This window comes from Chamaea fasciata, unplaced genomic scaffold (assembly GCF_029207755.1).
Source record: "Chamaea fasciata isolate MVZ Bird 193981 ecotype frontalis unplaced genomic scaffold, bChaFas1.0.hap1 SCAF_9, whole genome shotgun sequence".
NCBI lineage: Eukaryota > Metazoa > Chordata > Aves > Passeriformes > Sylviidae > Chamaea > Chamaea fasciata.
Genome location: NW_027094094.1, coordinates 15,735,529 through 15,753,163, shown reverse-complemented (window position 1 = coordinate 15,753,163; position 17,635 = coordinate 15,735,529). Strand labels below are relative to the sequence as shown.

Below are 17,635 nucleotides of genomic sequence, written 5' to 3'. Positions count from 1 at the left end.
CTACTCTGTCAAATTCCACTTCGACCTTTTACAACCAACCATAAACTAACCATCAAATAAGGCCAACTACTTTCTTCTGAAGAGAATTTCTCTTACTAGCTACCACAGCATGTCCAACTGACTATTCAAGAAGTGTTAAGACACGGAGTTCAGTGAGGGTCTTAAGTTTTCTGTTATTAACTTTCTGACTTTTCTGTTGTTGTTGAGAGGATTATGGGAATTGCCTTTCTCTCTTTTTGTCTTCTTCCATTTCCTTTCTGAAGATTAGAAATGTGATAGCTCTTCCTGAGAGAAGCTCTAAAGTACGTATGCAACATGAATTATACAATATTAACATGTTATATAAAAAGGTGACAGTGATGAGCCTTTAATAAGTGTTGTCATTAATCTCATTTTGTTAGCCATTAAAGCCAAAAAGATGCTGATAAAAGTTTCACAGAGTCTGATGAAAAAACAATTAATCCTGGCTTTCTACATACACAGTCTGCCTATTTAATGAAAGGCATGTTGGCTTAAGTCTCATTTATAATGATTCAGCATGTGTTACTGAATTTAGAGATGCAAGTAAAATAGCAGCAAATTTAAATCAATAAATTCATCCAATTGAAATCAAAAAAGAAAATTAATTTAATCCAATACAATCTCTTCATTTCTTGAGATGTAGAGCAGTCTTTAGGAGTTAACTCTCATAAACAGTAAATAATCCCAACTGCACTAGTTGTATGTTGATTCCTCCTATAAAGGACCGGCTTTTCACATTCATCTTTATGGGTAGATCTCAGCAGCAGAAAATCACCTGCAGGATCAATCTGTATGTTGTTCCTTACTTCTAAACTATACACAAAACCATTATATATCAATAAACGCTATTATTTCTTATATTGTAAAAACAAGTGCTGCCACTCTTGTACCAGGGTAGGAAACAGCACCCTGCCAGGGACAGCTATACCCACCAGCACTGAAGAAAAACAGGAACAAAAATGTGTTTCCATGGAATCTACATACGGCCCACAAGAAAAAAAAAGTACACTTCCTTTGTGAAGCATGGATGCACTAGGAAGACATTAATAGTTTGATATTAACAATTAAGGATAAGTCGGATCTTGCATATCCTACAATCTTCATCATTTAATATTACCTCACGCTACTTATCCAGATCACTCACCTCAAGATCCTTCTTTTGTTCTGCTATTTAAGTAGGTATGTAGGTACTTTATTTCATGTGGCAATGCTATAAATATTCTCCCACCATTACAAACCAAAGATTACAAAATTATTCCATTTTACATAATGAAATTTATGTAATCTCAGTCATTACGTTAGACAGCTGGCTTCAATAGCTTCTGTGACTGGAAATCAATGGATCACTTCATGTTGTAGCCTTATGCAACTGCACATAGAATTACTCAACTCACTTCTTTGATTTATATTGCTTAGCAGGTAAAACCTAGATCTCATGCAGAAAATAATGCTCCATTTTACATTCATGCGTCTTTCATGGAAACAGATCTTGTAGTCTGATGTGGGATTTCAGACTTTTCAGTTTCACACAGCAATTTACAAATTGTAACAGACAGAGTTGAGCAGACAGCTCAAGTTTTGATCTTAAACACTACAGTTCTTAGGGAGTAGAAGCATATTTCTGTGGTGTTTGCTGGGCTTCTTTCAAAACACTCAGCCAGGTGTAACCACTCTTTCACCTCGTTGTTTTTTATTTGTAATTGAACACTAGAGGTTAAATCAGACCAAAATGCACTTTTTCCCTAAAAATCCTGAAAGTCAGCAATGCAAAATCCCCTTACTGGAAAGCCAGTAATAGGACAGGAACAATAAAAAAAAATAATTAGTCTTTATAAAAACATCGGCACATTTTAAATGCTTAATATGGATAGAAAATTCATATAGCCCCTTCCGAATCCACACTGTAGATGCCTTCTGCTGTGTAGCCTAATACTCTGTTTGTCCTTTCTACAGGTGACTCCGATATAAGCTCTGTACTGAAGATGGTGGTGAAACTACAATTATATTTAATATTTTCTGGGTTTTTTTGCAGGCATCAGCTTCAACCTGCCTGGGCTTGTTAAGTGAAACATAGCGAAACTGCCTCCAGGGACAACTCAAGTCTGAAAGCATCCCAGCTAACTTTCTCTTAGCCTAAGCCCACAGACTCCCACAGGTGAGGCTCCTTGTGATGCTCAGCTTCAGCACCTCCACACTGCATTCCCAACAGCAGCTGTGTTCAAGAAACCTGAGGGGAGATCAGGGTGCATTTTGCTCCAAGCTGACCTCCAAGACCAGACTGAGGCAGCAAGCAGTCCCCGGGTGATGTCTAGAGGACGCCACCACACTCCCCATGGGGGCTCTCAGAGGACTGATCAGCCCCAGCCTAACACAAACGCCCAGACTGCCACCTCCCACACAGCTCTGCAGGATCCACTGTAGACACACGTAGCCAACCTCAAAATCAACTGCTGTGATATACAAAATGACCCATTTGGCACGCAACAGAAACTTCTCTTCCACCAGTTCTCAGGACCGGGTTCCTCACCCATGACGCCCACGTTCACCCCTCGCCAGCCATGGCCGTGCTCTCCAGCAGGCACCATTCCCACCGCAGGGAAAGCCAGCAGCACCATGCTCATTGCTCTGCAGCATGCTGCCACACAAACTGCCTTTTCCAGCTTTCCGCACACAGGCTCACTGCATCTTCTCAAAGAGATAACATTCAAATTCACAGTTCTCTCTCCCCCATCTGGCTAGGGCCTATGCTTTTTTACTTCTTTCAGACATCTTTCACCGGGGAAGCACCGATAAGCTCCATAATGAAGATCCCATTTCGCCCGTGTTTCGCCTATAACCCAATTCACTCTCCACAGGCCCTGCCCTTATCCTCGAGCTCTAAGTGAAAGGCACTTCCACATTCGCCTCGAACAGGAAAGGTTATGCAAAACCTTTTCTTCAACATGCAGGCTAAGCGATGTGGCACTATGTGGAATTGGAAGAAGACAGAAAACAAAACCACTGAAGTCATGGCATACCAGAAAAGCTCTAAACACTGTCATATTCCCAAGGAAACTGACCAGGGTAGTAGGTTTCAGACCGCATCATTAGAGGTTGCATAGTGGAGCACTGCAACACCCACCCACGATACGGTTTCGGCCCCGTTCTCAGCACAGAGCCGGGGGTCCCGGCACAGCCACGGAGCTGACTCGTGTCCAAGCGCGGGCACCAAAGGCCGGCACCGGCTCTCACGGCGGGCGCCGCAAGCGCCGGGCCCGGGGCCGGCCCGTCCCGAGGCCGCACTCCGGCCGCACTGGGCCGTGCCCAGCTGCTTCCCCGGGAGACAATGGCAGGGAGCGGCCAGCCCGGAGCCGGGCCACGGCCGCCCTTGCCTGTCAGCACCCCGGCAGGGCGTGACAGCCCCGCTCCGTGCCCGCGCCGCACCGGCCCCTTCCCTCCGCCGCGCAGCGCCCGGCACGGGGGGCGGCGGTCGAGCCCCGCGCAGCGGCAGCGGGGGCTGCGCGTCCCCTCCGCACCCGGCACGGCCGCTCCCGCCGGCGGCGCTGCGGGCGGCCCCGCGCCCTCCCTGGGGAGCAGCTGTCAGAAAGCGCGGCCGGGCCGCACCGCGCCTCCCCGGGCCGGCGGGCGGCCAGGGCGGGGGAGACTCGCTCCCTAGCGGCGCCGCGGCCCCCGCGCCCCGCACCTCAGGGTGGGTCCCACGCAGGCCGTGTCGGTGCTCTCGATCTCCTGCAGGATCCGATCATGCTCCGGGAGGCTCTCCGCCATCTTGGATGGGAGGGACCCGGCGGCCGCGCCGCTGCGGGAGGCGCCGAGGGAGGAGCGGCCGCGGAGGCCGGCGGGGGCCGGCGGGGCGGGTTTGCCGGTGCGCGCGGGGCGCGGGGCGGCGGGAAGGAGGGAGGGACAGGGACAGGGACAGGGACAGGTGAGCGAGCGCAGGTTGCGCCGAGCCGCGCCCCTCGGCTTCGCACCAGCTCAGCGGTGCTCCGCTGCCCTTGTCAGGGGCAGGGGCGGGCCGGGGGTGCCCGGGGAGCCCGGTAAAGCCCCTCCGGCTCCATGGCATCTCCGGGCGCTGGTGTCCGGCAGAGAGACCACGGCAGCTGCGTGTGCCCGGCGCAGTGGGACAAACGAGGGACGCGCAAAACGCGGCCCCTGTCCCGGACGGACCGGCTGCCCTCCCCGCTGCGCCGCGCTGCAGAGACGCCTTGAAGGCTTATAGGGTTCAACATGGCCTTTTCCACTGAGTTAGTTCTGGCTTGTTTCATGGTGTGGTCTTGTATTATTATTATTATTATTATTATTATTATTATTATTATTATTATTATTATTATTATTATTATTATTATTATTATTTTGTTTGTTTTGATTCGAGCGCTCCCGCACAGGCGGGCCGTGCCCGTCCCGGCGGGGAGGCACCGACCCCTGAGGCGGAGGCTCTGCGGGCGGTTCTGCGTTCAGGTTATGTCACTGACTTCATTCCTTCCATTCTTTACGTGATAGAGACTTAGGGGTCGGGGTAAAAATAGAACAAAACCAAGCGAAAACAAAGAAGTGTACCGCTGAGTGCAGTGGCTTGCCGTGTTTCACTAGAAACTGACATAATGTTTCCTTGTGCTTTGTACAGCAAAGCTTCATGTGTCAATGAAGGAGGAATAACCTATTTTCTATTTAAATGTTACACTTTGTGGCCTGTGGCCAGGGATTAACTGATCCTTGGGTTTTGCATGCTCAGGAGACAGGATGCACCTGCTTTCTGGGCAAAGTTATCTGCACGCAAGTGGGAAGCTCATGTAAAAAAACAGGCCAGATATGTAAAACTTCAGGGTGATGTGTAGCTACTTTTTCCAGTAAGGAACTGACAGACAGCATTTGACAAATGTGAATGCGTCAAGGTCTACAATTGCATTTGGCATCCATCCAGTTACTGTTGTCAAGCTCATCATCTCTCCTGCCCCGGTGTAACTACACCTGTACACGAGTTAATAAATGGCACTGAAGACAGTGCACATCTTGTCTATGCTTGCGCCTTTATCATATTCAATGTTGATTCAGATGAATCATTATTGATGACACCTGCTAAATCAACAAGGACTACTCTAATGTGGACAAGTGCTTACAAAGTGCATGATGAAAAAAAAAAAGAAAAATCCTACCACTTGTAGTATTTCCTGTAAGAAATCACTCAAATGCAGTAACAATCTTCCTACATTCCTTTTTTTTCCCCCATAACCAAAATACTGAAATTACAGATTGACACATTTTTCAGGGTAAATTTAATTTTCTTTTTTTAGCCTGATCCTTACTGCAACCTGATGCCTACAGTGCTAGGCAGACTATTTTTAAAACTCTTCTACAAATACTGACAATATACCTAGACAAATTATATTGCAATCTTATATGTATTACTTTTTTAAAGGACAAATATTCAGAGGAATTTTTTCAGTTGCACTTTTACCATTAAACACTTCCCATAAGCTATAAATGAAAAAAAAAAACTTAAATCTTCAGATATTTAGAAATATCACCAGTAAAACCTAAAGTAGTTGTGTCTTTGATAATTAAAACAAAAGTTGCATTTATTAAAAATTTAAGAATAAGAAGCAGTTAATTTTTTTAAATGTAGCTCTTAACTTTAAACTAAAAACACTGCTACATAGAAGATAAAATTTCCCCCTGTTTTCATTTTTAAGAGCACTTTGTTTTTTCGCAAATCTGCCGCTAACCATCAGAAACAGATCACTTTGTCCTGGTGAAAAGAAAGAGCGGAGTAGGTGACCTTGGTTTGTATTTTTTCACTTAGGGCCAATCACATTGAAATGAAGCTCAACTTTCCCGTAGACTTCAGGTCAGGAAAACAAAGTTTCTAATATATTGTGCTGACTGAAAGAACAGCTATAGAATGGAACACATCCATCATGAAGAGTATAATATTATTAAAAAGAAGCATACCTTAGGGTGGTTCCAAGAGGCAGCTCAAAGGACTGGATCTCAGCAAGGGCATTTTCATATATCTGATCTTTATTTTCTTCTATAAACAATTCTGAGAGATTTGACTTGCTTTTCCTTGCCATAGAGAAGCATTCAATTAATCTAACTTTTGGAGAGGACTTTTATTCTGGTCATTATAGTTGACTAAGTGACTGTAGTCAGCAAAACCAGGCATAAAAAAAAGATCCTGTGCTAACCTCGTGACTCCTGAGGACTTTGTGTCCAAGAATGGTGCACAGCTGCTCTTTTCCTGTCTGCTGGTAACAGTTGCCTCGTATGCACTACACCCTGTAAAAAAAAAAGACTGCACAGTCTTTTTTGTGTGTGTGTCCAATATATATTTGTCTTAACAATAAATTTCCTGCCAAAATAAAATTTTTACATCCTTGAAACAAATATTAAACCTGAAATTTAGTCATTTTGAGAACAGAACTTGAAAGGAATTTCAGACATTAGACATCAATGCTGAATTTCTCTGTTAGGTTTTATGAGATTAATTTTTTTAAAAATTCTATTTTCCTTTTGCTATATAAAAAGTTTGCACACAAGGACTTTATGAAAAATGTTTATGGATCTCCTAAAGCAGATTAGAAAAACAGAGAAACATTTATATTCTCATCATATTCCTTTTCAGCATTAGTATTTTCAGCATTAGTAGTTGCTACTTACAATAACAAATTTCAAAAAAAGTTCTGTGATAACTGTGGGGTTTATATGTGTGAGCAAAAAAAAAGAAAAAAAAAAAAAAAAGCTGTTACTAATTTATTACCTGCATGAAAAAAATGGATAAACAAATGTTGAGAGCAGTGCTACTGTCGTGTCATTTTCATGATGATGGCAAAGAAAACATTTTGCACAACTGCACAATGGATTACTTTAATTGGAGGAAGTTATTTCAAACATGAGACTGGAGTTCTAGATCTTTAAGTTTAAACAACTTTTGAAAAGCCTAATTCAATATCATTTGGATAATCAATATATTTTATTTTTAAAAATATTTCAAGGGTTTTAATCAAAATTTGCCTTCTAATCTCAGCACTGCTTCTGACGAAATTGATGAATGCAGACACTCAGGGTGCAGTACACAGTTAAATGCAGGGAAACAGAGATTACTCATTTTCAAGTAGGGTGATAAATAGTTTGTTCACTTCTCTGTCCCCAGTGGGAACACTGAGGAGATGAGTTCACATCAGTAGCAGTGGGAAAGAACACTAAAGGCTGCAGTGAGTTAAGGCTACGTACAAATTTGCGATGTGTTTCCTTGAACAAACTGCTTTAATCACCAGGTTTTTGAACCAAAATTAAGCAATTGCTCTGTAAGCATTACTATGCAATACATTTCCTGCTTTCATGTTCTACATGGAGCTGTGAGTAATTTTTACACTTTTCACCAGAAATGGGAGCCTGTGATTGACCAATTCAGCCACTGGATGTCACACAAACGCAGATGAAAGGATGAATACTGCCACTACTCATTCCAATCTTAACAGTCACCAGATTCAGTATTAATTTAACAATTATGTGGTGACACTGTGAAAGTAAACTGCAAATATTATAACAAGCTTAAGCCTTTTCGTGTGATAGAAGAAAGTACACCTACTGCCACTGTGGAAGAGCCGAGGCAGGGCAGGTACATCAGAGATGCCTCAGACATCTACACCCAGCCATCACACACTGTAGCTGGCAATAAAAATAGAATGCAGTGATGGAAGCATGACAATGTATACAAAATGCTTTTATGAATATATTTATGTGATTTTAAATGCGTTTGATCCTTACAGAGGATTTGGGTAAAATTTCTTCCTTCTCCTTTCCCAAAAATTTAAACAGTAGCTTGCTTTAGGGAATCAACTAATCAAAATAAACAGGACTGTGAATCTGCTGTGCAAATGTTCTTGTTGGTATCACAGCTGCCTGGAAATAAATACGTTTAATAACAAAGCAAAAGAATGTAAAAAGAAGCAAACAAATACAAAGGTGAATGACCAAGAAATAGGCAGATGTTACAGTCCCCTCGGTTGTGGCAGTGGGTGTTGAAGTACCTTGTTTGTCTGGACAGGATCAGACCAAATTGCACCAGGCCCGGCTGCTCAGCTCTCCAGAGTGTTTTACACCCCCCATGAACCCGCGTAAGGCCATGACATCCAGAGAAGGATCCAAGGTACAGTGGTGGATCTGTATCTGACCTCAATTCCGTGGGCAGGAGTACATTAACACCCGCCAAAAGCCCTTTTGCTGCAGGTGCCCCTGCTCCTACCCTGTGCTGTCTGTCCGGCCTGTGCTCCCCTTCCCCACTTCTGTCATCTGCTCCTCCCCACCATAATTCCAGTGCTGATTAGATGTGCCCAACATCTACATCTTTCAGTTATACAGAAGCTTTTCCTTTTTCCAGCTGAGCTCAGGATCACTCTCAAAAGGCTTTAGGGGACTTCCTCGTTCAAGGAAATAAATTATTTTTGTAAAAAGACAAAGGGACAAATTCAGTATAGGCACTTGACGTCCGCTTCTGGCAGAACAGTGTATTTTTGCTTCACAGCTATACATGACATACTTGGAGGCTGCAACTAGTTAGTTTGTCAGCAAAGACAGTGCTAAGTAATTCCTTTTTTTATTATTTTATCGTACTCTCCGTGCAGAAAAGGACAGTAGACATAATCATTTCTGAGGTATATACTTGTACTAGTTCAGATTTAACCAGGTCAAGAAGCCTGAGAAGGAATTAATCTTCTAGAAGTCCCTGGCAGAAAATGAGAAGATATTTTCTGTTCTGGTTAAACTCACACTATTTCTGTGAAGGAAGTATTTCATTATCTGGACAGGCAGAAACCTCAGGCCCTGTAAGTTATATAGAGAGCTGTTGCCTTCTTTCTAATCATCCTGAGATTTTCCTTTGAAAAAATGACCCAAAGCACCTATTTCTTGCTATATAAAAATGGTATAAAAATGATTCACAGCTCAGAAGGGAGCAGTGGGGGAAATTGAGGCAAATTATCAACAATATTGTGAAACAGGATGCAGAGGCTTATCTAAAGCAAAACCACTTTCACCACGTCCTTTCTCCCCTTCCTCCCCCAATCCCTACTCTTTCCCAACCCTAATGGGATACCAGAGGGCCAAGAACTGCTGGTTTAAATCTTGCCTGCCTGTGTTGATACTTAAAAGATACATTTTACCCTCATGACCATTACAAAAATTGTAATGTGCTGTTGAATAGGGCGCTTACTGGGTATGCAATTCCAGAGTAGATTACTTCCTTTTTTTTAAAATTGCCAATGCACGATTAGCAGCTTTGAGTCTGTTTAGTTTTCTTTCCCAGTTGAATTGGAATCCATTTTGAATGAATCATGGAAAAGAGAGAAGGGGGAAAATGTCCATCCTCAAATGGAATTACTATAGATAATTTTCACATGCAATGCCATCCATAACAAATTACTTCATTGGTCCTTGCCCAGATATCTCCTCTTTACATCCCTCCACAAGGACAACAATGCCATTAGTCATTTCTCTGGCATCTCCTGCTCTGCTACCGCCTTCTTTCCTGGGCTCATCCCCAAACTGGACCCTTGCAAACCAGCTCCTTCTCCCTAGAAACTGGCCTGACTGCTCCTGTTCCCCTTGGGCCTGTTTTTCTGATGGCCAGACCCATTTCTGTCTCTCAGACGAAGCATGGTAGCAACAACCCTATCAAATGTTTCTTGGGGAAAACAGGCAGATAAGAAGATGATGGAATTGCCACTGCCATTTTTTGCCTTTTACCTTTTTGCCTAATATACAGCCAGTACATTAGGTATCACCAGGGAAATTACTTTTTTTTTTTTTTTTTTAATTTCAGAGCATTTCAATGGATTATGTTTTCTGAATAGTAGTCAAAATCATAAATACATTGGGGTTTTTTGTTTTAATTACACTAGATTTAAGAATTGGACCGTGTATCTAACAATCTTCACTAAAATATTGAATGAGCAATGTTGTATTTCACATGGTAAATTGTCAGAGGAGCACACCTCTCCCATTAACGGGGCAGTGCATCACTAACTGTTTTTGACATTTCACTGACATCTTACAAGTGCCTAAACATATCTGGAGAGATCCTCAGCTGGTGCTGATGTTATCTTTGTAAAAGTCAATAAAGGCATCAAAACTATTGGTTGAACAGAGGCACTTCTGTCTGACTACGGTGGGAAGGAGAAGACAGTCACAGTCACTGTCGCTGTTTATATAATGCTTGGTGCCATTGATGAAAAGTACTATTTCATTTTCATTGCAACATACAAACCATATTTTTTAGCATAGCATTCGAATGATGATATAAAGTAGCATCTTTATCACTCTACAGAACAAAAACACTGATGCAGAAAAAAATTTCTCTCTGCTTACCAATGCATTTAAGGAACAGGCATTGATTAAAACCCTGAGTCAAGTACATGCCATGGGAGCCTGAGGGCTTTGCTTCTTTTATAGGTAATGAGGAGCTCTATTACAGATATTGTTCTGGAGGTCATTACTTTCCTTGAACAGGAGGGCTTTTTTTTTCCTCCACACTTATAAGGGCATCCAGTCTTAGACAGGCACAGCATTTATAATCCTTATGTAACCCAGGAGAACTTTGCAGAGAAAATAGTCCCTGTTCTAGTTTGGGGTATGAGGGGTCAGAAATTAAAACTACTTTTGAGGTTAGGATGAGTGCATGATGGCCATCTGACTGGTGATGGCCAAATGATCCCAGCTTGATGAGTTGCTCTGTCAGCTGAGCCACAGTGAGTGACAGACATACTGCCCACTCTGGGTCTATTCTCACTGCAAACTGAAATGCTTTAACTGAAACTACTGCGAAAAGCCCACGCAGAGGTTTGATCATTTTTATCATGGCTTCTATTCTTTTAATACTTGACGAAGAAAACCCAACCTTGTCTGAGTATCAGCTTGAATCACTTTAGCTAATAATTAATTACACTAAGTATCTCCATAGGCATTTTCAGTCTCTCAGGTTCTTATTTCAGTTTAGTTAGAACTCCACCTAATTGATTTAAGTGAAATAACTCTGCCTTAGAAAGGAATATTATCAGATAGGTTTTTGCACCAGTTCTGTGCAGGTCAGGCTTATGCTTCTGCTACATTCTCCATTCATGCTTCCCTGAAGTTTGTAAGAGGAAACAGTTAGCATTAGGTTAGCATTGCGTGGTGGTTGGTATTTAATTGTTTTTCTAGTCAGACGTGGTTAAAGGAAGTCTTCAGTATTCATTTTGCTGAAGAGCCTGTGCCTATTCAGTAGTGTTAACAGCAATCAGGAAATTTAAAGGAAGTGCCTTGACTATCTGCTGCTTAGATAACTGGGTCTTATTACTATGAAAGAAAAAGAAAAACAACCAAGCAAACAACATTACCAAATAATACTATACTTCAAGAGAAAATCTCTTTTCCAGTAAATGAGTACAAGAATCATTATTTAAAGTATCACACCACACTAGCTGCTTTTTTTGTAGTATTTCCTAGCTATATTCAATTAACATGGCACATTAGACCTTGTAAATCAACACTATTAGCTTTGAAAGGAACCGCTTGTTTTTTGAGAACATTCCAGGCCACAAACACTTTTTCCAGTGAAAACTGAACAATTACAATAAGATTCTGTTTTGGTACAAAAATAGGAAATGAGGCTAAACAAAAGGGAATGTTTATTTAAAAATTCCAAGGCCATTAATTTATATTAAGAAACTGTTTGTGCTCAGAGACTATAATCAAAAGGTGATGTGAATCATTGATCACAAAAGGACTTTATAGATAAGGAGCAAGTGCAGTGCTGGGTGATTGTATTATATATTAACAACTTTCATGAGCAGCTTTTGCTGATTCATTTGGCAGGAAGTGAGCTGCCAAGAGAGATTTCTAGGGGAGGAACAATCAACAATATTTTCATATAAAATAGCCTCCAGTTACTGTATTGTTCTCACAACATTTGATAATGAATGTTTTCCTGTTCAAGAAAAAAATGCATAAATCACAAAAACCAAGGCAAATCTGGTTTAGTGTTACGCTGCTATAAATACACACACAGGCAAAGTAAGGGCAGGGACCGATCAATCAAAAAATTGGAAAAATGATAAGTACTCCTTATGAAATTGCTACACAGTTTGGAATTAAAGATGCAGTAAATGCTATTCTTTTTGGAGGGAAATAAAGTCACACCTTTATCTTTCTTCTTGGTTCAGAAGCTCGCTGGCCATGGCACACCTGGGATTTATCCAAAAAGCAACACTTGGTTTCCATTCAGGAGAGCAGGACCTCCACAGGCACCAGTACTGAGCCACACTGTGGGGTAACACTGTGCTGGGAGGCTGCTGCAAATGGTGGGAGAGCTCCATGCTTTAAACATAGAAACTGAACCACTGCAGGCAGACCCAACACAGCAGCACACCCACAGCCCAGGACATGAATGTCACCAGGCCAGCCCCCCCAGCACGCTCCAGAGCACCCCATGGCAAGGGGACAGCTTGTGCCCTGAGCAGCACAGCCGGCCAAGGAAGGGGGCCCCACTGCTCCACCACTGAGGAGAGCTGGGGGTCTGTGTTACAGAAAGTGCTCCAGGGATAGTCCATAGTGAGGGGACGCAGTAGGTCTGGGTGTCCTCTGCCATCCAGCCCACAACGCCAGCAGGCATCATTCAGCTTTCTTAAACACTTTCATTGCTACCACTAGTACAAATAGAGAAGAAAAAAAAGTGCCTTCAACTAATCTGAGTTGTAACTTGATGTGGGAATGCAATGCCCGAATGCAGTGATTTTGGGAACCCATGGTGGAGGAAAGAGAACAGGAGAGAAAGAGCGTACAAAGGAGCTTCTGAGAGGAAAAGATGCTGCAGTGTATCTTATAGGTATAGAACTTGTAGGTTCTGCTCTAGCTGGGTGCTGGTTAGATGTTATTCACAACCGGTTGTGTGGTTCTTTAACACAAACTTTCCTATTGTAAGATTTTCTACAGTATTTGTCCTTAAATGCATGGTAACTAATCAGAGGCAGATTTAGGAAGCAATCTATTACAATGACTAAGAAAAGTTTTAAAGAATTTAAGAAGGAAGAAAACAGAAGCCAAATATGTTGGCAGTTGTGGATTTTCATTCAGCACAGACCTGGCAGAGCTCTGGTTCTTTATCTTCCTTTTTTTTTTCTTTCATTATGAAACATGTACCAGTTCTCCGATTCAGGAAATACTAATTAGGCAACCATGGAAAGGAAAGGCAACTCTTGCTAAGGAAAAGTGCTGTGTAATAAGCTGTCATGAAATTTCACTAATTCTCCTACTAATGATCACCAGAGAAAATTCTGATTATCAAAAACCTGTCAGTCAAATATATAAAAAATATCCTAAAGTAAGGTTTTAGAGGTTTTTTTAAATTAGAATATCTTGCAATGTTGTGTTCAGTGAGCAAAATCTATTAGCATAACTGGAGTCTGAAATCAAGATAGAGTTTGCATACAGTTAATGTAAATTCAGACGTTAGAAAATGGTTCAAAATATCACACATTGATGCCAGATAAATACTCACACTCTCACTTCTGCTGGTTGATCTCATCCTGAGAACACAGATAACAATCCATTGTAAGATTTAGGCTGTCCTGATAATGTAGCTCATCTGAGTGACAACTCAACAAGAAACTATAGTCTGCTCATCAAGCACTGCAGGAAAGAGAAGATTAAATAATTAATCATGGCAAAACCCAGCTAGTAGGAATAGCAGAAATTCCTGACTTAAGAATCATTGTTAGTAGAATATTTGAAGCTATTTGCATACTGAAACTTACCGAGACAGTGAGGATACTATAAAACAAAATTGTTGAACAACAAATTGCATTCTACAATGTAAGCAGATTTTGGTTGTTAAAAATTTAAAGTCCAAATGATTATTTAAATTGTATTTCCCTCTTTGCACACAGCAATCTATCTGAGATACTAAGATTTCAGGAAATATTATCTATTCAGTGAAATTAATTAATAACAAATTCAGATTTTTAACACATCCTATCTCCAATGAGTCAGGAAAGACATTAAAGATATTTGGGTCATGTTAAGAATAAAACAAGAACATTTTTTACATCCAGCTTGACATTAGGAAGCAAGAGGGATGCACTGAAATGATTAGAAGAGATTAATTCCCCTTTTCATTATCCAGAGAGGTACATTTATAAGACAAATTAATAAAAGGCACAAACAAGATGCAATTAATGGAAAACAGGGTGATAACAAACCTTCAGCAGTACAGGGAGGATTCAGATTTGCACTGCAAATAGGGATTCTAATAATGTTGGAAAGCAAATAATTATCTCAGAAGAATTGCTAATGATAATTTAAAAGAGATTTTTATTTTCTCTTCTCTTGTTTTATTACTACTGGATGAAACTGTCCTACGGTTGGATGGTCCTATTATCTATTTCAAAACTTGAGCAGCTGAAATAAAGGGTGATTTAATATATTTATATGCCCATATATCCACAACTTGTATGTTAGCCATTACCTGCCACCCTCCTCCCCCATCTCTCAGTGTAACATAAGCTTTACATTTACAGTTTCCTTTTCCTCTTAAGGGGAATGTATCATTTTCAGAGGTTATGAGCCCAACCGTGTAAATTTTGCAACTTGAAATGTAGCATATAGCATTGTCTCCCATGTCTGCTTCAAAATGTTAGCGGAAATTTTGCCCGATAGAGACAAAAAGCAATGAAGTCTTCAGTTTTATGGGTTTTTTTAAATGCTTTGACTACAAACTTTCAAAAGGCGCAGAGGTATTTTCCTTGCCCAAGACAAGCAACTGAGAGACTTGCAGCCCACCACAGACCACTGCCCAGGCACAATGGGAAGGAAAATCAGCCTTACCTCTGGATTTTCCTGTGTGTTTAAGTCAGACACTTAATGATTTTGTTTTAATGTAGGGTTTGAGTTTGAATAGTACTTTAAGCACTGAACTGTCTCCTTAATGTTTGGAGGGGATTAAGTTCAGAGTTCATTGTGTTGTCTGTCATTTTAAAAAGATTAGATAGTTTAGTTCGGCTCCTACTGGCTATGTAAAAGTCTCTGTATTTATTGACTGTCTGGAGTCATTATCAAAGCTTCTAAAACCAATCGACACCTTGTAAACAAAAGTCCCATTATTTTAGTGATCCTGATAAGATTTACATGATATCCACATTTTTGTTATGATCGATTTAACTGTTAGAGATATACTGTAACATGTTAAGTGTGATAAATGATTAGCAATTCAATTAGCAAATTAGGCTTTACATTGGTTTGGAAAATACAAATGAATGTAACCCATCCTAGTCTGTGTCAGATGTAACTTGTAGTTTTGGGTTTGGATCAGGAAAATTCTGCAAGGTTTCAAACATTCTTCTGGGAGAAAGATCCTTTTGAAAGGAGGAAATTATATTTTAAACTTGGGGATCATTCTGGTGACTATTAGTAAACAGAGAAACAATATCATGTGGAAGAGTCTGATGTCATAAAAGAGTAGATTTTCTTTCACGTAGTAAGAAAGGTGTGCACCGTTAGACTACTATACATTTGTTAAATTGTATGAATTATTTCTTTTTCATTTAGCTATACAAAAATCAGTTGAATTAGAGAGTCTTCAGAGTCATTCTCAGGAACTGACTGAAGGGTTTTAGTTGATTTATAAAGGGGCAAAGCTAAATTACAGGGCTATCAATTGAACAATCACATTGTAAATGTCATTGATAACCAATCCAATTTCTGAAGTTTCAGGACTTCCATTTTTAAGTCAGATACTCCAAACACAGCAATGGATTGCAGTCTTTCTGAAAGAGAATGATGCATTTCACTGTATTTATTTAGAAGATGGGTTATAAAACCATAAAGTATAACTGACAGACTAAGCAAGTTCCATTGAATTTTAAAAATTTGGCATAATTTTTACAACTGTCTTGGCAATGTTTCTTTCGCCATTCATGTAAGGAGGTAAGTTAAGGTACTCCAGGAGAGGTAAGAGCATTTTTTAGGCCTGATGGTATAGTTGGTTAAAAAAAACCCTGTTTCTCAATACCCAGCTTATGCTGTGCATACCATGGTAGGGTTCTCACATGAACCGATGCTACAGAAAGCCTTTTCCTATTGAACTTCAGCTTACATTGTGCAACAAGTCCTTTTTTTTTTTGTGGTGATCCATCTGCGGAACATTTGTTTGCTGACATTTGATAAATACTTGCTACTTCAGATGTTAATCAAATAGTGTTAATAAATCAAATCAGTTTGTTAAAACCTGGTATGTTGACAGTGCCAAGGTATCCTGTAATCTATGTCAAAAGGATCAATAGTAGCACATGAAAACATTACCACTGTGGGACAATATTGATTTTTGTCTTAGAAATACTTACTTAGCTCCTGAACTAAATCATTAAAATCAATGAAAAATCTTCCATTGACTTCACTGGGTATTGGGTCAGGTGTTTAGGCTGACGATTTTTGGTTCAGGTACTGTTTTAAAGTTTGCAGGTGTAGAGCAGAATGGGGGCCTGATCCTTAATGGCAAGTTCTGGGCATTTGGGTGATGCAAATTACAAGGAGTAGCTCTGGGAACAGTTCCATTGCACAGTTTCTCAGGAAATAAAAATTTAAAAGGTTTGCATGATAGGCAAAAGTTTACCCTCCCTCCATTATTACTACTTCAGTTTGTGTGACTTGATTTTTCAAACTTAAATCATCTTTTTCATAATTTTGAAACACAATGCTTGAGTAATACACCTTCCCATTAGAATTATTTCTCAAAGAATTTATGGCCTTCAATGTAAAGGTCTGTGTAATGGGATTACAACCATAACAACTACACAATAGCATCATTAAGGGTACTTCAGTTGCATTTACTTTCCCAGTGCTTGAATTTATTGCTATACTGTAAAGTCTCTATTCAGAAAAAAAAAAAATGTTTAGTTCCATTTACAGAGCTGACTTTGCCTGAGAGAGATTAGAAGTAAAATTATTTGAGATAGAATCAAAGAATTCCATCTTTTTAATTAGTCTGTTAAAGGCAGGAGCACCTAAAACAAATATTTAACTCTGTTGTTGAACACTACTGCCAAAGTCATGAAGAGGAAATTTATAGGGAGCTCTAAAGTCACTTGACAATTATTTCCTTGGGTTATGACTTCTCAAATTGCTGTTTATTGCCAATAGCACTACATTTCAACATAAATAGGATTCATGGGATTAGTGCACTATCCTGGTAAAGATGTTTAGTCTTCACTTTAAATGAAATATGGTAATTGAACCCCTTTCTTCTTGTGTAAGAAGTGCCTTTAAACAAGGCTGGCTGTTTTTATACACACTAATGAATCTCTAGCTAAAATACCTTTTTGGTCAGAAGCCAGGCTCGCCTTGTTTCTTGATGTTCTCTGTAAATATAAAACATGAGGTGAAGAGGGGGAAGAGGAAGGATAATGTTCTAATAAGAAAGAAGAATTAACCAATACTACTTAAAATACTTCACCATCAATGGGATTAAAAATGAGAGAAAAAAAAAACTTTGGCCAATAAATAGCTAGTTCAAATCCAGACAGTTAAGTGTTTGTTTTTTTTAAAGAAATTTGAACATTCTTGTTTTGTTTTCATGAGCTTGATAAACTCC

At 40.4% G+C, this 17,635-nt stretch overlaps 1 protein-coding gene across 7 annotated transcripts in view; it reads right to left on the bottom strand.

The window, feature by feature from the left end:
• The window catches only part of EXOC6 (exocyst complex component 6), an 88,558-nt gene extending 82,435 nt beyond the window's left edge, over positions 1-6,123 (bottom strand). For 4 of the 7 annotated variants that reach the window (XM_066191186.1, XM_066191188.1, XM_066191187.1 and 1 more), the window contains exon 1: positions 5,968-6,123. In XM_066191186.1, coding sequence (XP_066047283.1) covers positions 5,968-6,089 — 122 coding nt within the window. In that variant the 5' untranslated portion in view covers positions 6,090-6,123. Of the gene's footprint in view, positions 1-3,703; positions 3,811-5,967 lie in introns of those variants that run through there. The other 3 variants (XM_066191189.1, XM_066191190.1, XM_066191192.1) reach the window with 2 other exon arrangements.
• Positions 6,124-17,635: the final 11,512 nt, after the last annotated feature.